The following is a 20716-nucleotide window of genomic DNA, read 5'->3' as shown; positions in this document are numbered from 1 at the left end:
AATTAATGCAAAAGTTAATTTCCCCTCCTTTTTCTCCATGCTTGGGTCTCCTTTGCAATAACTATTGCAGTGTTAATTGTTTAACCTGTACTTAGATAACCTCCACTCCTTTAAAAGTATTTGTCCCTGCAAAGAAGCCTTCAGGTCACCTATGTCCTCAGACAAGATGAGACACTGGGGGCAGCTGGGCAAGAGGAGACAGGATCATGGAGAGAAGCTCTGGGATAAACCGACCTTTTTTTGGGGGGGGGGGGTTTGGGGGGGAGGGAGGGGGGTTTGGTGGTTTTTTTGCAGCAAGGTATAACTTGTCCTGGTTTTGGTTCATGAAATTTATTTATTTATGTTTTAATTGTCTAAATCTGTTAACTCTGATCTTTAAACTGTTTCCAAATGGAAGTTTTGTTCATGATGTTGCCCCGAGAGGGTGACTAAAATGTGTGGGTTTGAAGAGCTTCAGTGTATAGACTATCTGGCTCTCATTTCCTTTTCTGATTGTATCAAAGATTTTGATTCAAAAAGCATGAACTTGAACTTCTTCATGGGGAAAAATCACTGAATTTTCTTACCCCACTTTGACCTGAGGAAGTGAGACACTGACACGAGGTGGTGTTTGTTGGGAGGTGACACCAGTAAAATAAATGGGAAACAACCATACCATTTCTGAGTTCAGCCTTCCTACAGCTTGCTGTGGCTCTTCTAGAGATCTAACACTGGGCAGGCTTTGGTAATAAAAGAGGTTGAATAGAAAAGCTCATTGTCCATGGAAACCAAGAGTGTCCCAGGGGAGTGCTGTCACGGCTCTGCCACCCCTTGTCTCTCCCAGCTCCTTCTTTGGAGTTCTTTGGAGTTTAGGTTGTCCCATGGCAGTAGTTTGCAGGCAGCTGGAAGGCTGAAATTAGAGAAGATTTTAGTCTTTCAGTCATAAACAGAGCTCATATCCTACCAGTGCCTAATGATGAAGGGAAGCAGAGGCTGTGGCTTTTTTGCAGAGCACAAGGATGCTTTCAGGTCCTAAGTGCCCCTTCACTAAGCAGCACGCTTCACTACCCTGCTACAACTTGTGCCCATCCAAGTGTAAATCAGGGCAAGATTTTCCCCAGGAGACCATTTCTAGTGTTGCATATACAGTTTAAAGAGCTAGTGAGTAGTGAATGAGTAGCTGTGGTGCATGGGCAATGACACTGGATGTGTTGCTTTGCTGCTGCTTCATTTAAAACACAAGAGGTTCCTGTGCTTCCTTTCTGCTGTGATTTGCAGGAGTTCAGCAGGGGAGGTTCAGCTTTAATAATTTCCAGTGTCTGCTTTTCATCCTGAGCTTCTCTCCTGGCCAGATATGAAGCAGATTGGAGATGTTTTCAAAGGGTGAAGGTTTATTATCAGCACAACTTGCAGACAAGTCAATTAGAGGCTGCCTGACTAAACCCTCCTAACACACTTTGGAAATGCAGCTCCTGCTGTCTGTGAGGACAGTTGCAGGGAGAGGGCAGCTCAGCTGTTTGGTGTGAGACACAGGAGCAGGCACTGCCAGCTCACTAGTTTAGCTCTTAGCACCTTCATTAAGACTTTTGCACAAACACAGGAGTTCTGGCACTCCCTGAGTGATGAGGTTACTGCTTTGCCAGTGTTTATCCTATTGGACAATGGATTAAACATTGGATAAAGCAGGGTTAAAGTGGATGGACTCGAAGAGGAGGATCATACACTTGGGCTGGAAGGCTGTTTAAGTGTTATGACAACATTTCATCCATGAAATAATTTATTCTTTAAAGTCCAGTTAAACTTACCAGTAATTATGTATTGAGAAAATAAATTGCATCCATTGTTTGTGTTTTACTCAACAAGTTCCCCAGGGACTCTGCACGTCAGATCTCAGAAGTGTATCGTTTAGTGTCTTTGCATTCAAATTTAAGTTGGAATTGTGTGGAGGGAGAGACAGAAACTACAAAAGAAAAATATTTTATAGGCAAACTGGAATAGATATATGGTGTATGCATTTATGTTTCAGAAGGCTCACACTTTTTTCCCCAGCCTGATCTAGAAACAGACAATCTGAGCAGCCTAGTTGGTATTTTTTGTATTTTTATGGTTTTTGTACAGATTTCTTCCCTCCTGCATCCCTCAGTAGGTAGGCATTCTGCATAGGGTTTGTTTCTGCAGCAGGAAATGTCTTCCTGGCAGCAATGCAATGGGATGGTTTAAAAGACTGCAGTAAAGATCAGTAAAGATATATGTGCTTATCTCTTTTGTTTCTGAGATCCGCACGCACAGAGCTGGAAGTCCTCTTATCACAGGACCCCAGCAACAGAAGTAAAACCAGCTTCAGCCTGTGATGAAAATGCATGTAGTCAGGCAGAGTCGAGACATAGGAGAAGTTCTCTCTCTCTCACTCCCCATCTCTACAGCAATGTGTCTCCTTCCTTTCTCTCACTCATCCCTCTCTCCAAGCTCTGATGAAAGCTCATGCCAGCTCTGGCTTTTCTTGAGCTGTTTTAGCAGACATCAGCATCCTTCCCCGGCTGACTGAGTGCAGGCGGAGTCACGGCATTTGCCTGGTTTGACATCTCCAGTGCTGTGTCTGTTTTGCTCTCATTTAGTTCTTCTTTTTTTTCTTCTTCTTCTTTTTTTTTTTTTTTTTTTTTTTTTTTTTTTTTTTTTTTTTTTTTTGTTACCCTTCTTCCCTGTCCTCAACTTGACCTCCCAGCATGATCCTGCACCCGCTGGTGACTGGGAGGCTGACAGCTGGCCAGGACAGGCTCTGAGCTGCCTGCTTCGCATCCAGGCAGCAGCAGCTACTCCCAGCTTTTCCTGCTGGAGAGACAGACTTTCTTCCTTTCTGCCCAAATAAAATTTTTCCTTTCTGCTCAGCTAAACTATGAGGAAGCAGATTGTTTTCCTCACTGTTAGCTCTTTCAAGCCTAACCGGTGCCCTGTGCATCTTTTACTTCTAAGTATTAACAGGATTCTGTTTGTTCTTCTGATGACCCCAACGCAGGAAGGACGTGGAGCTCTTGGAGTGAGTCCAGAGGAGGGACACAAAGATGAGCAGGGGGCTGGAGACAGACTGAGAGAGTTGGGGGTGTTCAGCCTGGAGAAGGGAAGGCTCTGGGGACACCTGATAGCAGCCTCCCAGTACCTCAAGGTGCTTCAGGAAAGCTGGGGAGGGACTTTTTGAAAGGGCTGATAGTGCTAGGATGAGGGGGAATGGTGTTAACCTGAAAGAGTAGGTTTGGATTAGACATTAGGAGGAAATTCTTTCCTTTGAGGGTGGTGATACACTGGTGTAGGTTGCCCAGAGATGCTGTGCATGCCCCATCCTTGGAAGTGTTGAAGGCCAAGCTGGATGGGGCTCTGAGCAACCTGATGTAGTGAGAGGTGTTCCTGCTGATGTAGGAGGGGGTTGGGACTAGATGCTCTTTAAGGCCCCTTCCCACCCAAACCCTTCTGTGATTCTGTGACTCATAAACCAAGGGTGATGACAGAGTTCCCAGCTGCTCCCAGCAACGTGGGTAACAGGCAAAGGTTGGACCTCCTTCAAGAGGCAGAGGTTACTCTGTGAGCCTTCAGAACTGAACAGGTAACAGCCTAGGCTGGCAGACTGAGTTTTTACCAACTTCAAACAGATCTCCCAATGTGAATTTCCTGTGCATTTGAAGCATTGCTCTGGCCAACAAGAACTGGGCAGGCAGGCCCAGTGTGGAAGAGCACAACGTGTGCTTTAAGTGAGCAGTTGTGATCCAAAACCAATTTGCTGTGTCAGGCTTGGTCCTGTGAGTTAGCAGGGTTGGTGCAGTGCTTCCAGCAGGGGGAAGAAATTTGAGTAGTAGAGGAGTGGATTTGATCCTCAAAATACTTTGATTTATTGGGAGCAATGGCATGGAACACACCTCTGCTTTGCTTTGGCCACTTGTCTGAGTTCAGCTCTGACTTGGCTTTTGAAATACTGTCCCCCACTCTCTGCCATCTCTCTGTGACACCTGCCACTAGTGTCATTAAGGGGCTACTGTGGAGCTGATGGGCTTCAGACAGTGGCCACAGGATGTGGTGGTACCTCAGGCAGTGGTGCCCTTTGTCTCACTGTTGGCTTTTTGATGGCAGCCTTAGAAGTGGTGCAGCAAGGAAGGATGGACAAGAAATGAGGAATCCTTCCAAATGCTGAAGTTGAATTGCTGGCATGCAAATGGCAATCGTGATTATGCCATATTGGTCTGAGATGATGTAGTTATGGCCATTATATCTTTGCTTAGGAGAGATGTTGCATGGGGTCAGATTGCTTGGTGTCACTTCACAGGACCCCTGGCACATTTATCAAGTTGTTGATAGGATTTAAGTGCAGCACAAGAAGTTAAAGAGTAGCCTGGACTCATTTGCCAGGGTGCAGACTGGCGGTTGTTGGATTGGGCTGGTGTTTGGCAGAGCTCGTGGTGAGCTGTCAGAGGGGTCAAAGATCTACTGGGAGGATTTCTGGGAGAAGAAAGGTGGGACAAGCTCAGGAACACCTGGAAGACGAGGTGCTAAGGCAGACAGATTGAGGGAGGGAGAGTAGAATTCCTGCAGGAAGGCCTAAACCTGAGTCATTGCCAGGGGAGGGAACAGAAGCCCATTTGAATATGGATGGCTGGTGAGCCAGACCATGATTCAATGTGAGGAATGGAAAATACAGATTTTTATTTTTAACAGAGTCACAGAAGAGCAGTGTGGAGAGAATATGATAACCCTTGTGGTTTTTGTGTAAATATGGATGTGCTCTGAGGAAGATGGATTTTTGGCTTTGGTTGGTTTCTCTCCTTCCCCTTGAGGAGAAAAAGATGTCTCCAGAACAAGGCATGTCCCAGCAACAGCTGGGGACTAGGCATGACAATATTCTTGGAGTTTTCACCCTTGCCTCCTATTGAAGTGGCTGCAGCTGCCTTAAAGAAAAAAATCAGTGGCAATGTGTCTGCTGGGTAGCTGGGGTATGACAGGACCTGTAAAAGTGACCCCATCCCCCTTGTCTGTGGGCTCACAGATCATCTGGCCACTGAGTAGGAGCTGACCTGTGTTATAGTCTGTGAATCATGTTCAGCCTCTACAGGCAGAAAGAGAATTTAGCCTCTCAGCTTCCACCCTGCCTCCTCCCAGCCCAGCTCTTTTTTTTTTATTATTTTTTTTTTTTCTTTAAAGAACAATGAAAGGACTGAGCCACTGCCACAACCCTGGTCACTCCCCGTGGATGAGAGGAACAGCCCCCCACTGATGGTGGAGGATGGGCTGGCAAGTGGCTCAGCTGTTGCTATAACAACAGCATCTCAGTCTCATTTCTTTTGAAAAATGAATTGCTGCTGCTGGTGGGATGAAGGGGAGCAGCAGCTTCTCCCCGCAGATGAAAGCCCTGCCAACAGCTTCAGTGCTCCCTTGCTTATATATGGGCTCTGTCGTGGCATGTCAGAGCAGCTCTGCCAAAAATTTCAGGGTGGTTTGGATGAGACCGTTTGGGTCCACGTGTCTCTGCGTGTTTCTCTGCACAGCCTCTGTCCCCCACATCCACCTCTTCCCCAGTCAAGAGTCATTTAAAAGTCAGCCCACCAAAGTCTGACCTTTCCTTGCTCTGCAAAAAGAGTTTCTCCAAAGACAGAGAGAGAAGAGCAAGTCCTGCTTCACTCTCTTCTGCTTTGGGGTAGAAACCTGCTGTAAAATGCAAGAGGTCCATCAGCCAGATATTTTGTGTGAATAAAGCTAAGGGCCTATGAAACTGGTAAGGGGTTCATTTTCATTTCGTAATTTTGTTTTATTTTATTATTTTTATTTTATGCATCAAGAGTCTTCTGCTCCTAGACACAAATCTCTAAGCTGCTGCTAAGATCTTCATGGTGCATACTGTAAATCACATGCACAAGCTCTGTAGTACTGTTTAGAAAGGGAGGAAAGACACTTTACAGGAAAATATTTTACTTCAGACATTGTTTTTACAGTGGGAAGGGGAAATGCTGGGATTTTAGTTCTGAGAAGTCCTTGTGGTGGTAAATTGCCAGTATATATTCAGTGTATAATATTCAAGCCATCCAATACTGATATGGTGATTGGGAAAAAATGAGATAGGGAAATGAACATTTGCACTCAATTTTTATAAGAATATTTCTGTGTTGTACCTCAAAATGAGGAGATCCATCTATTGTTATGGCTCCCAACCTCTTCAAATTGTGGAGTCAAGGTGCTTCCTCACCTGCTGAAGTTGTATCATGTTGCCTTTAAATTAACCTTTCATGATATGTTTCTGTCTTTATTTATTCAGTGATGAAACAGAGAGAAGAAAATGTTAATGTTTTTCTGTTGCCTGTTAACCCTCCAAATCCTAAACCCTCTGAAGGAGAATAATGTGGAGCTACAAACTTGGAATAGGTTTAATTCTGATCTCATGTGCAATAAGGCACAATTTCTGTACATTTTATATTTGATGGAAACTAGCTTCTCTATTAAAGCTGGGTTTTGTTGTGATGCATTACAAACAGACTTATTAATATTTATATACTGGGCCCGCTTTAACTTTCACTAAAGTCACTGTATATTTGTGCAGGAGGACATCCAAGTTTGCAGCACATGATGAAATCTTAAGGAGCTGATATTTTTAGGGCTGGTTATTTGCCACTAGATAGTTTTGATTCTTTTGATGAACATTTATGTACAAATAAGGTGATGGATTCAAGACAAATTAGTAAATGATGTGAAACCTGAAAGCATTGAACAGTGTGAAAGTACATCACTTACCAATGTTCTGTAAGAGATAGCTTCAAACTCTTGTGAAATGTATGAAATCTGTTGAGTTCTCTTGTATTTCTCAGGAGATAATCCCTCTCACTAATCTTTGACTTGTCACTGAGACAAATGAAGTTTTTCCTCATCTCTTATATGAACTTTTCTTCACAACTAGAAGCCAGGGCCTTTGCTGTGCCTGGGCTTTAGCCCAGCATTCGGCTGATACATACTTAGGGCAAAGGGCCACTGCAAGATTTGCACATTTCTTTGAAGCTTTTTCTTGTGTGTGTGTGTTCCTGTTGAACTTAGTCTTGAAACACTTTGCCTCTTCAGTTGTTTCTCTGATGTGGAAGAGCTTTTTAAGGATTCTCTTTAGCTATCAGGAACAGCGTGGCCAGCAGGTCCAGGGAAGGGATTCTGCCCCTGTGCTCAGCCCTGGGGAGGCCGCAGCTTGAGTCCTGTGTCCAGTTCTGGGCCCCTCAGCCCCTCAGGAAGGAGATTGAGGTGCTGGAGCAGGTCCAGAGAAGAGCAAGGAGGCTGTGAAGGGATCCAGCAGAATTCCTGTGAAGAAGGGCTGAGGGAGCTGGGGATGTTCAGTCTGGAGAAGAGGAGGCTCAGGGGGGACCTCATCACTCTCTCCAACTCCCTGAAAGGAGGTTGGAGCCAGGGGGGGGTTGGGCTCTTTTCCCAGGCAACTCTCAGCAAGACAAGAGGGCAGGGTCTCAAGTTGTGCCAGGGGAGGTTTAGGTTGGAGATTAGAAAGAATTTCTTTATGGAGAGGGTGATCAGACATTGGAATGGGCTGCCCAGGGAAGTAGTGGATTCTCCGTGTCTGGAGATCTTTCAAAAGAGCCTGGATGTGGCACTCAGTGCCATGGGCTGGGAACTGCAGCGGGAGTGGATCAAGGGTTGGACTTGATGATCTCTGAAATCCCTTCCAACCCAGATGATTCTATGAGTTTATGCTCATGACTTTGCAGTGGGGTGGCTTTGGAGCTGCAATGGGTGCTATCAGCTGTAAATCATCTGAGTGGCCCCTTAGGGGCAACATTTAAATAAGCTAAGTCATTATATCAGCTGTGCTACTGACCACCTGTACTTCGGGCCAGATTTTCTTTAGTAGTCTTTATTTTCTTGCTCTGAAGAAGGGAAACTTGGAAGCAACCACATTCCTGTTCTTGTGCAGCAGTGATACTCCATCTGTATCATCTTTTCTTCATCTCTAGGGTCTGAACCAGGGTTATACAAAGATGAGTGAAACGAGCTTGGTTGTCTCATCTGTAGTCCACCAGTTACACCAGTTGGAAAGCAGCAGGGAGCTGTAAGGTCATGTAGTGGTGCTCAGCTTACAATAGGATTTTAGGGGAGGCAAGCAGCCAGATCAGAAGCCACGTTGTGTGATCTGATTTTTCTCTTTTACACTAATCCTGAGTGTTGCCTTACCTTTCACCTTGCTGCTAACTGGCATAGATGAGGCAGTTCCCACCCCTGGGAACCAGCCTCTTGCTGCTGCCATGGCACAGAGAGATGCAGCAGTGATTGATGCCTGTGCTACAGGGTTCCATGCTCTGCAGCCTGCTCTGCTCCTCCAGGGCATGGCTGATTAACAGGACAGTGCAAAGGGAGGGCTGGCATGCTGTGTGCTCCCACCTGCATCTGCTGCTACATGCAGGACCCCCGTGCCCAGGCATCTGCAGAAGCCCTGGGACTAAAAATCAAGTGAGAGGAGAGGCGTGGGAAAGCAGTGATGGGGATTCCAAAAAAACAGTGGGGAGGCCCAAAGCATCCTCACAGCCTTCCTGACCCCTGCCTTGCCACAGGTGAATTCCTCATTGCAGCCTGTGGCACAAGGAGAGGAATTTCCCAGTGTAAACCACTGGCCTTGCTGTTCCCTGTCCCCCCGCCAGGGGTGGGGGAAGACTTGGGGTGCGGATGGTTCTTGTGGAGCTGTACAGATGTCTTGCACCAGGGGCAGAGGCTGTGGTTGCAGGGCAGCTTGGTCTCTCTGTGGCACAAAAAGACAAGATGAAAGGGAATTCCAGTCTGTGGGAGGCTTGGCTTTGTGCAGGGGGAACAGGCAGCAAAGTCTTGGGCACGTTTGCCATCAAACTCTTTGCCATGGTGACTCTTTGCCACAGGTTCATTTTTTTCCCCCCTTAAAGAAGCATTCCTGCTCCAGTATTTCAACCAAGGAGTTGCTTGGAGTCCTGCTTGAGGACTCACAGACCTTCCTGCTTTGCTATAAAAGTCACATCTCTGCAGAGGACCAGCATGGGGCTTCATGTCCCACCATGTCTGGCTGGGACTGCAGCCATGAGCATCCTTCTGCCTCTCAGGCCTGAAGGGTGAAGCCTTCTCAGAAGTGCTCCATCTAAAATGGGGATGAGAGGTGGATTTGCCTGCCTTACATATGGGATGAAAGGAAAACTAGCCTCCTGGGATTTGGAGAAATAAATGGGATCTGGATTGTGGGAAGAAAGAAGGTTGAGGACCTTGAGGTTAGGGAAGGGGTGGGAGCTGTGTGTCTGGGATTTTCATACCAGCAAAAATACTTCAAAAATTGATAAAATCTTTCAGTATTTTGTCTGCTATTGTTCTAGTGTCAAGGATGTAAGTGTGTCCTGAAGGCGTTTGCTAGAGCTGTGACCTCTTTGCTTCCTCCCCTCCCCACTATTGTTTTTTGCCTTACCCAAAGAGGGATGCTTTTTTTAGCCTGGTACATAAGCAGAGGAATTAATATTGGGTGTGATAGGAGAAGATTCTTTTAACCTGAATTAAAGCTCGTATTAATGCACTATTTTTTAAATAACATTCTTATATTCTAATTTAATTGCTTTCCTGCAGACTTGCCTTGCTATAATTTCTGTCAGTTATTTATCTTTCAAGTTAGCTCCTAGCACACACAGGTTATTTTCTTTTTTTCATTATTTCATTGAGTTAACATAGTGCAAAATGCCTTCTGTTTTTGAGGGTGAATATCTTTTTTTTTTTTTTGTCACTTAAAACTGGTTCTCAATATGTTTAATAGCCAAGAGCATAAGACTAAAGAAATGAAACCATGTTAATAATGTTTTTTTAAAATGAGTTTCCATACAAGTAGTCAATCAGTTGTATTGCAGGTATTTTTCAAGAAGCTTTTACAACCTTCCAACAAAAAGATTTTCAGATTAAATAGTAAATATTAGTGATTCAGGTTTTTTGGTCCAGTATAAGACTGCTCACTGTCTTAGGCACTGTTTAAGCCTCATCACTATGTTAAACACCAAAAAACTGAATTAGTCAACTTGATCAATAAAATTCTGGTAACTTGGACAGCACAGACGTATTTTACAGTCCTGCTCTCCTATTCAAGGGCTGCTTTGGTTATAGTTTTTTGGGGGCTTGTTTTGTTTTATTTTAGACTATCTTCTCAAATTGATCAAGACATAAGGATAAAACTTCCAAATCAGAGTGTTTAAAATTTATTGTCTCTGGTAGACTTGATGAGGAACATCTGTCACAAGACACGTCAGCATTTTTTGGTCTCTGCAACTGGTTAATTATATTTTTTCTTCTTTTTCTTTAAGCTTCAAGAGACAGTCAAGAGGAAGTTGGAAGGTGCACGTTCACCTCTCAATGGCGAACAGCAGAATGGAGTTTGTGATGGGAGCTTTTCTCCAACCAGCAAGCGGATACGGAAGGATGTTCCAGGCATCGAGGCAATCAACAACTTGCCAAATAATTTGCCTTTGCCAGCTGTGTCTCCTCTTCACCAGCTTGATATGAAAGCTTCCCTGCCTCTGCAGAACAGTGGAACTCATGGCAGTGCTCTAGAAGACTTGGGTAAGAATGGTGGGCTCTCTGAGATTAAGCTCCCTGTTAATGGTTGCAATGAGCTAGATGATGGCTTTAACATCCTGCAGAACAAGGAGCTGAAGCAAGAGCCTTTGGACGACCCCAGCTGCATAGACACTTCTGAAACATCTCTTTCAAATCAGAACAAGCTCTTCTCAGACATTAACCTGAACGACCAAGAGTGGCAGGAGCTAATAGATGAGCTAGCAAACACTGTTCCAGAAGATGACATACAGGATTTGTTCAACGAAGACTTTGAAGAGAAGAAAGAGCCAGAATTTCCTAGGCCTGCCACGGAGGCTCAGGAGAGCGCGAGCGTGAAGAGCGATCCCTCTCATTCTCCATTTGCTCACGTGCCCTTGGGGTCTCCCCAGGTGAGGCCTTCTTCTTCTGGTCCTCCATTTTCAAACATCTCCACAGCCTCCAGCATAGCTTCCGTCTCCAGTGCCCCACCAGCCCCAGTCCCTGCCGGGTCACCAGGGAACTGCGTTGTTCAGTCCCCTCAAACCCCCAGCCAGGCCCAGACTCCGGCGCGGTCTGGAAATGGTTATCTCATGAACCCAACGGCGGGGAGCGCGGCGGGGTCGGGACCCGGGCCTGTGAACATGCCGAGTGCTGATTTGTCTCCAGCTGAGCAGCTCAAGCAAATGGCTGCCCAGCAGCAGCAAAGAGCCAAGCTCATGCAGCAGAAGCAGCAGCAACATCCAAATCAAGCCTCAAGCTGGTCGCCTGTGGGCCCTCCCTCCAGTCCGTACGGAGGACCCTTCGGTGCAGAGAAACCAAATAGCCCCATGATGTATCCCCAAGCCTTTAACAACCAAAACCCGATAGTGCCTCCGATGGCAAACAACCCACAGAAGACCACAATGAATAACTACCTCCCTCAAAACCACATGAACATGATCGGTCAGCAGCCAAATAACCTGGGCACGAACTCCTTAAGCAAACAGCCCAATATGCTTTCCTACGGCAACACCAAACCTCTGAGCCACTTCAGTGCCGAGCTGAGCCAGAGGATGACCCCCCCGATGGCAAATCCCAGCAAGAACCCCATGATGCCATACATCCAGCAGCAGCAGCAGTCCCAGCAGCCACAGATGCAAGCTCAGATGGCACACCTGAGCGAGGAGCAGAAACGCATCCTCATCATGAAGCAGAAAGGGATGATCAGTCAGCCCATGGCATACACAACGCTTCCTTCCCTTGCTCAGGTAAGCACAACTGCACGAGATGTGAGAACCAAAAAAAAACCAAAAAACAAACCTGATAAAAAGGCTTGTAATGCTTTGTTTGGTCTCGTCTTTCTCCTGGAAAGTATAGAACGTTATTGCAGATGGTTCTTGGAGTTTTCAATTGATATTGGAGCTTGATCATTTCAAGAGATTACTGAAAATGTGTTGCATTATGCTTTAGACATGTTAAATGGCTGGGTTTTGGAACTAGCACTCTTTCCCTGGGCATCTACTGATGAGTGCTTAGAGCCACCCTGGGAAGTTCTGGGTTGGAAGTCACTCTGCTTTGGAGGCTTCGTTTCCTTTGGTCTCATCTTTCTCCTGGAAAGTATAGAATGTTATTGCAAATGGTTCTTGGACTTTTCTGTGATATTGGAGCTTGATCATTTTAAGAGATTACTGAAATTCTGTTGCATTATGCTTTAGACGTGTTAAATGGCTGTTTTTTGGAACTATTTAAAATTAACTGCAAAACAAAAAGAAATGTTCCTCTACTTCCTGGCTTTGGTTAAGGATATATAGTAACAGCTTAAAGGTTCCTATCTTTGTTTTGGTTCTGGTTGCCTACCACATTAGAAATAGCAGGTTTAAAGCCACTTCTTTTTGTGAAGACTTACCTAGAAAGATACTGCAATAATAACAGAAAACTGACTGTAATCTGAGCTAGAGAATTACCAGGTTGTTACTGAGAAGCAGAGGATGATTGGTCAGGCTGACTAATGCTTTAGTGTTTGTTTTCTTTGTTTTTGTTAGATTTGTTGAATTCAAAGACCCATCAAACAGTTGACAGGACAAACTTCGTGTGTGAAAGAGTTAATGTCAACTCCTCTGTTTCACAGATTGAGAAAATAATGGTAATATCTCACTGCAGTTCTCCAGTGCGAACAGGAAGCCAAGATTTTCTGTATCTAATCTCATTCAGTTCCTTTTTTCTTAATGTAGGAAAAACTAGATATTTGGATACAGCTAGACATTCATCCACAATCAAGTTCAGATATTAAGTCATTTCTCTGTCATATGAAAAGAGAAGGCAAAGCTGTCCTTATATAACATGTTCAATTCACATTTATTGACTCAGTCAGGACAAGGGACTTGTTGCTTGTGTGTAGATGTATAAAAGATGTATAAAAGTCCCTTCACTACTTGCCTGCTCTGAAGGGATTTTGGTTGGTGAGGAAGGCTAAAATAATAGATCTCTCAGTGTAGTGTATATGTAGTATATGTATATGTAGTGCCATGGTCTAGCAACTGCTCCGGTGGGTCAAGGGTTGGACTAGATGATCTCTGAGGTCCCTTCCAACCCGGCTAATTCTATGATTCTATGATTCTATGATTCTATTTGTTTCTTCCCTTCCTTCTGCCTTGAAAAGCACTTTTCTGTGGAAAATCAGAAAGCATATTATTGTGAGATGTGCTTGGTAGAAACGGACTGGTTTTGCAAACGTGGTGAAAATGGGTTTGGTTTTTTTATAGGGAATTGTAAAAGTGTGTGTTAAGTAATCATGAGTATTTAACAAGTGGCATTTTAAGGGAAAAAATAAAAATTCTAGCTGTTGCAACTCGTGATTAGCAATGACCATGTATTTCAGCCAGGTGACTATTAGAAAGGCATATTTGAAAACCAGAAGGTGATTTAGGGAATGTCAAGTGTATATACAAAAATACCTCATCTTATAATCTGTGTACTGCTATAAAATTGAAGTATGGCTCGTGGTGTGCACGTGTGTGTGCATGCACTGTACACTAATTAAACCTTCATCCATTTGGGCCCAAGATACTTCTCTTGGTAGTAAGCAGTATTTTTACACGTACCATTACTTCAGTCATCAAGTGTACATTTGAAAGAAACATAATTTTTTTTTTTGGTCCAGCTGGGACCTTGCAAATGCTCTGTGGGGGTCAGCTGCCTGTGACTGTCCTGTTAATGTCTCAGTGCTGGTGCTCTGAGCTTGTGTCCTGGGCTTGCTGAGCATCACTTCATGCTCTTGTAAAGAGAAGTGAGCAGCTTCCTCTTCCTTAATATCCAGACAAGTGGTTGGACAGGCAGGGTGCTAATTGAGCAGCTTAGCCAGCAAAACTAGGATCCAGCAAACCAGGATTTGTCTCAAGGCTTTCTGGACTGTTGGTGTTGAAATTTTTCCTGTCAGAGGTGTCAGTGCTTTGCTCTGCTGCAGAGATCCAGGCACTGTGGCTGTGACCCCCATCACACTACTGCTGAGTGACCCACATGCCATCAACCTCTTAAAGCACAGCTTGTTCTCTTCAAAGAAGTGCTCCATGGGGTGTTTGTCTGTTTTTCCACAAAGCAGATACTGGTTTGGATGTGTGAGTCTGAAGAGTTTTCTAGGGTTAGCCTGGAGGCATTTCAGGCTGCTTTTTGTGGAACTGACTGCTATAACCATGGTCAGACCCATCAATATTCAGCAAAGAACACGGCTGGATCGTGACCAATCTTCCTTCAGCAAGGTTCTGTCCTGCTCTTGGTGTTCCCTTGTGCCTGACCTCCACACTTGGACTTAGAAATCCCTTCTCTTTGCCTTGCCCCACATCCCCTGATCTGCCCTAAAACCAGTTGTTAGTTGGGATGTGGCAGCTCTTGCTTTTTAACCTCTTGCTTCTTCTGGGTGGTTCATTCATTCTTGCTTAAATGCAGCTGCAGGCAAAACTGGCAGGAACAGATTTTCACTGGGGCTCGTGACTTGTTCAGTATGTGGGGGATAGAGGTCCTCTTCTCTTCTCATTCCCATGTGATGATAAAATAAATTGGTTTCACACCAAGATCCAACATTGGTTTTGTTAAGGCTTTTTGTGTGTGTTTTAAAAAAATAAAAGGAAGCAAGCCCAAACCACCCTCCTCTCTCAAAAATTAGAGCTTCGTTTAACCTGAAACACTCCATTTGGTTTTTTGAGGTGTTTGTAAGGTTTTACAGAAAGCACTTTTTTCCTTTTTTTTCTTTCTTTGGTTTTTCCCTTTAAACCAAAAAGTAATTTCAAACTGGGGGAAAGCAAAAGCGTTTTCTTTGGAAAACTTTGGAATTGTTTATTTGGCTTCAGGTGTTCATTATGTATGTGTAATGGTAAGAGCAGCCCAATGGAAGAGATGTTGAATGGCTGGGATAGAACTTGATGTTTGGAGCCAAGTGAGTGAGGGAGAATAATGATAAGTTCCAACAAAGCAGAATTCCTCATGGGTGTCAGAAAAAGGAAACCAGACTACAGCTTTTTGCCTTCATGGAACTGTGAGGATGCTGCAATTACAGTTGTTACCAAAACCACTCGTTATGTTGTTTGACATTGGAAGGATCTGAAGGAAGGGGAGAAATGACATGACACTGGAAGAATATCTTCAGCTTGTCTTTTCTGTCTTTTGTTTTAATCTTATAAATTGGAGATGCATTCTCTGCTCAGTCTGGATTTGCACGTGAAGGATAAAGGGAAATCTATGTCCAGAGAACATTTCCAAAACATTTGGACTTTCTAAAGGAAAAGGTGTGTTTCTCACTGGAATTCTATACTTTGTTTAAGGTTATCTTTGGGATAGTGAGAAAAAATGCTTGTTGGTGTTCTGGGATTTGGCCTTTCTTAAAAGCCTACCTGGAGGTAAAGAAGAAAATCTCCAGGTTTGTATTCAGCGCAGGAAAGCGTGGCAGAAACACAAGTGTCTTACCAGATTTTAGGGGAAACAAGCTGGAATGGAAATAATGACTGAGACTGTGAGGACTGCTTGCTGAAGAGCAGAGATGGAGTGAATGCCTGTGCTGTGTTTGCCTCCCAGCCTCTGTTTTCCACAGAAGGTTTGTCCTAGAATTCAGATTCAGTGCCTGCCTTTTACAAATGCCAAACTTTGCTCCCCAGGAGTCAAGTCCCCCATGGGCTTTTGGGGACAGATGGGCAAGCAGAGTGTACTGGGGTGGATTCTGAGCATTGTACCAGGCAATTTGTAAACAGCTTGGCCATCTCACCATTCCTGCTATCAGCTGCTCATTTTGTTGGGAAGGAGGTCTCAGTAGTATAAAATCACTAGAAACATACATTAGACAGCACTTGGCTAAGATCACATCTCCATGGCATAATCCTAAAAACCAAATTTTGGCTAATTTCCTCATTTTGTGACTTGTGGGTGTGTACTTTTTAACCTACAGACTTTGTCTGTTCCCTTTGGTGAAGAATTTTCTGTAATCCTAAGTTTTTCTCTAGTGCAAGCCTTGCAAACCTGACCTCTAAGAGTATTTCTCCCATGCCCCAGCTGAACCAATCACCTTACCTTAGAAAAACAATATTTGTCTTTGGTGAAACTTGCTTTTCTGAAACCATACTGACAGGTATTCCTGTTTTATCCTCTGAGTCACTGCTGGGAGAGACCTGAAACCAGCTGTTCCATTGTTTTGCTGGAGAGTGTGTCAGAATAACTGGTCCTTTTGTCTTCTTAAGTATCACAGTTGCAGTGGTAAATCTTTGGCTCTTAGGAACTTCTCCAAGTCTTGTACAAGACTTGTTAAAATACACTGTTTTGCAGGTTGCTTCTTGTCTAGTTTCTTGAAGACTCAGAGTGTAATTCTCATCTGTAAAGAAGTTGCCCTACATTACTCTTAGAAGCAGAAAATTCCTATTACTGACTGCACAAGGTGTATATTAAATGTCTCCTTATTTTCAGTCCCCATGATAGCACACTTTTTCTTCCTACATGATCTAGATGGCTTTGTAAAGAGCAGTTTGTCCTGTAATTTAGCAGAACCTGTTAGTCTGATGATATAACTTGTGCCAGCCAACTCTCCTTTAGTTTTATTAGCTAAAACTGTATTCATGATTTTTAAATGTAGCACCATATTTTTACATAACGTGTTACCCTTTCCTGGTTTGCCTTTTTTTTTTCTTTTTATGGCCATTTTCCCTTGAAGTGCAACTTACCATCATCAATTTTAGTTTTCCAGTCTCGTGTCCCATTCCACCAGCTTTCAGCACTACCAGCCATAATCCAGTTCTTATTATTCATAAGCCTCTCTACCTCTTCTTGCTGATTGTATATACTCTTAATCCTAGTATACAGGGGGTGTAAAACTGTATTTTTTCCATTCATTTTTTGTGGTTGGATCTGTCATTAGCTGGTGATGCAGCATCACTGACAATGCTGGGGACAGAGTGGCTGGAGAGCAGCCAGGCAGAAAGGGACCTGGGAGTCTGGATTGACAAGAAACTGAACATGAGCCAGCAGTGTGCCCAGGTGGCCAAGAAGGCCAATGGCATCCTGGCCTGTATCAGAAACAGCGTCACCAGCAGGCCCAGGGAGGTGATTCTTCCCCTGTACTCAGCGCTGGTTAGGCCACACCTCGAGTACTGTGTCCAGTTCTGGGCCCCTCAGTTTAAGAAGGATGTAGAGGTCCTGGAACAGGTCCAAAGGAGGGCAACCAGGCTGGTGAAGGGACTCGAGCACAGGCCCTATGAGGAGAGGCTGAGAGAGCTGGGGCTGTTCAGCCTGAAGAAGAGGAGGCTCAGGGGAGACCTCATTGCTGTCTACAACTACCTGAAAGGAGGCTGTAGCGAGGTGGGAACTGGACTCTTTTCACAGACGACCTTCAACAAGACAAGAGGACACAGTCTGAAGTTGTGCCAGGGGAGGTTTAGGTTAGATATTAGAAAGAATTTCTTCACGGAGAGGGTGATCAGGCTATGGAATGGACTGCCCGGTGAGGTGGTAGATTCTCCGTCCCTGGAGACATTTAAAAAAAGACTGGATGTGGCACTCAGTGCCATGGTCTAGCAACTGCTCCGGGGGTCAAGGGTTGGACTAGATGATCTCTGAGGTCCCTTCCAACCCAGCTAATTCTATGATTCTATGATTCTATGCTGGGGTGTTCATCCCTTGCTCTCCCCAATATTATGCTCTTCTGTGGGGTAGCTGGCTGTCCTCTGAGCATCAGCAGAACTAATTTAGCACAAAAAAAAGCAATGTTTTCAGTGCTAGATGGTGACCAAGACATCGAGGTCCTTTGCATAACAGTATTCTAGTGTTGTCTGGAAAATCAAAAGCCCTCCTCTTCCTATCCTGCTTCCCTTGCCTTGGAAGTCACCTCCAAGAATCAACTTATTCCCTATGGCAGAGCTGCAGGGATAAACTGGGTCATCCACTGACTCTTCTTGGGTCAGAAAAAGTGTTTATTGCAAAACCTGTTGTGTTTTGATGCAGACAGTGGCTTCAGCTCAGGAGTTGGATTCTGTTATTCTCCGTTTTCATTTTGAGAGACTTAATCCTAAAAAACTGAAGTTCCCATCCTTGGAAGCACAAATTGAATATTTACCACTGAGTGCCTCACAGCTGCCAGAGCCTACAAAATGCTGAGCATTTTGTCATGACTTGGTCTGATCCCTTCCCTTCCAGTCTCTGATCTTGCATGGCTTAACTGGAACGCAGATTAGATCACAGCTTGCACGTTTTGTCCTTCTGTAATTTCACTAAGACCATACCTGTCCTGAATTTTACATGTTTCTGGAGCTTAGAGTACATTAAAAAAAAAGAAAAATTAGAGTCCTTGTTGCCCCTGTATTTTCATTTTCCTTCCAGAATTCCCAAGTTTGCCAGTTTGCATCTGAACAGCTCAGGAATATTAATTAAACCTTAATTTTAGAAGAATTTATATTTCTGCCTTTAAATTAATGTATCTAGAAGTCTGACTGTCTCAGAAAAAATTAATCTCATGCCCCATAACACTGCTGGTTGTAAATATTCAGAACTTCTAAAATTGCCTTAAAATCATGAGCTCAGAAGAATTAGATATATTGGGGATGGTGATGAAGAATTCTATATATTGGGGATGGTGGTGGAAGCTCTTCCTGTTTTCTGAACTGCTGGGATTCTTGTTTTCCAGTTCTTCTTTTTCCATTTGGGACAGAATTTTACTTTTTAAACTAAATCTTTGATTCTACCCTATACTCTTGACTCTAGAAAATGAAACTTGAAGGAAAACAAGTCAAACATAAGATAATTATAAGACAATGGGGATTTTCTTTACCTCAGTGTGCAGTGAAGTTGCCTCATTTGCCATCAACAAGGTGGCTGCATGTGTATATTCTGCATGGATCTGATTTACTTGCAGCTTCCTGGAGCAATAAAATCATCACCAGCTCCTGACCAGATTTGAAAGCAGAGATCCAGGGTTAGGGAGGCCTTTATTTCATCTCTAAATCAGGGATAATGAGGAAGATCTCTCCCTTCCTCCCTGCCTGACCTTCCAGCTCTCAGGGCAGCTCAGTGGGCAGCTTTCCCTTGACAGCAAAGGGAGTCAAGCAAGCCCTGTAACCAAGTTTTGGAAGGGAAGAGGCTTTGCTGGGCAGGTTTTACAGCTGCCAGCTCATTTCCTGCTCTGTGGGCAGTTCTGGAGGGGACACCCAAGTCAGCCAACCATAGGAAGAGCAGAGGTGATGTACAGGGTGTGCTCCTGCTCAGCAAGCAGGGGGATATTTCACAGCAGCCATCTGATAGCACTTACTCCTGTGAAGATACTCAGACCTACCATGTGGCCACAGAAGAGCCATTTATAATGTCTTTTTTTCCCCATGTAATTATAAAGACCATTTATAAATGCATTATTAGGCTTCATTGGGCATATAACAATGCAGGTTAATGAGAGCTGGACCCTTACCTGAGCTTTCTGTACCAATTGTGAGAAATGGACCAGACTGTATCCTTTCAGGATGCTTCTCCACCTTTAGCAGTGCTTCTAAGCCCAAGTGTTGGTCATTCTGTATTTCTGCTGACATTAGATGTAAATATACCTTTTAAATGTTCTTTTCTGCAAGGAACAAACTTTCCTTAGGAAAGGCTCTTCCAGGTATTGTGGGAGTTTAATCTCCAGTTGCATTGTAGTCTCCTTGTCTTTCCCAACCTTTGTAAAGAAAACTGGAGACTGGATGAAAAATTAACTTGCCTTCCATCTTTTTCCATCTCTCTCCCATAGAAGGGCTTACACAAGCTGAGATTTAATCCCAAGCAAACTTAAATACTTTTTTTTATTAGCATTCAAAGAAAAGATGCATTTCACACCAGGAATATCCTTGTGAGGAAAATTATTCTTGACTAAGGACTACCGTTCCCCATGCTCCCTTTAAGGCAGGAGGGATGGAATGACTGTTCAGTACCTGCTGTGCAGTTTCTGTGCCCACCACAGGCTCAGGGTGATCACTCAGCCATGTGCTGTCACAGCCCACATTTCCTTTCCTGCATTTCCACTCTGCTCTGATTCCTGTCTATTAAGGAGCTTGCAGCAAGCAAAACTGCTGAACAAATAATCAATTGATAAGGGTAAAGGTTAGAGGGCATCCTGTAATTAAAAAGCTTATTTTGAACTATTCATAGATCTGGTTACTTTAAAACCAAGCTCTGTCCTTTTTCTCTCCATCCTTTCAGATTTGTTTTTCCTTTTTTCCCTATTTCTTTCTGAAAGGTGCCTTCTTCCCTGCCTATTCCTCTACACACAGAAGAACAGAAAAAGACACCATGGGGGGGTAAATTATGGAAAGTGAGGATGGGGGGGCTGCCTTCCCCCCTGCAGAGCTGGGGGGCAAGATGAGCATAGGCTCCCCTGCAGCTGGGAGAGGAGGTGGAGGAATAAGTCTCATCAGCTCAAGCTGCCAAAAAAAATGTTTTGAGGAAAGCAAATCTTAACATTTCTGCTGCAGTGGTGCTCACCCTGGGCCTATGTGTGAGGTGTGGGAGCCACGTGTCAGAAAGAGAGAGGGCTCACCTCAGAGATCTTGCAGCTAATTCAAGATCACACCTGCTGACAGCTTTATTTTGGGTGTCATTGTGAAGAGGTAACAAAAATAAATCAGAAATTCCACAACTGAAGTTGTCCACAGCTATCTGCAAGGGGCAAGAAATGGCAGGAGAAGAAGAAGGACACTAGAAGAGAATGCACAAAATACCT

The 20716-nt window shown here is 44.2% G+C and overlaps 1 protein-coding gene across 2 annotated transcripts in view; it reads left to right on the top strand.

Moving 5' to 3' along the window:
- The window catches only part of MAML3 (mastermind like transcriptional coactivator 3), a 248735-nt gene that overhangs the window by 148972 nt on the left and 79047 nt on the right, over positions 1-20716 (top strand). For both annotated transcript variants that reach the window (XM_030450806.1, XM_008490294.2), the window contains exon 2: positions 10296-11774. In XM_030450806.1, coding sequence (XP_030306666.1) covers positions 10296-11774 — 1479 coding nt within the window. The remainder of the gene's footprint in view (positions 1-10295; positions 11775-20716) is intronic.

Source organism: Calypte anna, chromosome 4B, assembly GCF_003957555.1.
Source record: "Calypte anna isolate BGI_N300 chromosome 4B, bCalAnn1_v1.p, whole genome shotgun sequence".
Taxonomy (NCBI): domain Eukaryota; kingdom Metazoa; phylum Chordata; class Aves; order Apodiformes; family Trochilidae; genus Calypte; species Calypte anna.
The sequence above is the reverse complement of the archived record's forward strand: the minus strand, read 5'-3'. Positions and strand labels throughout refer to the sequence as shown.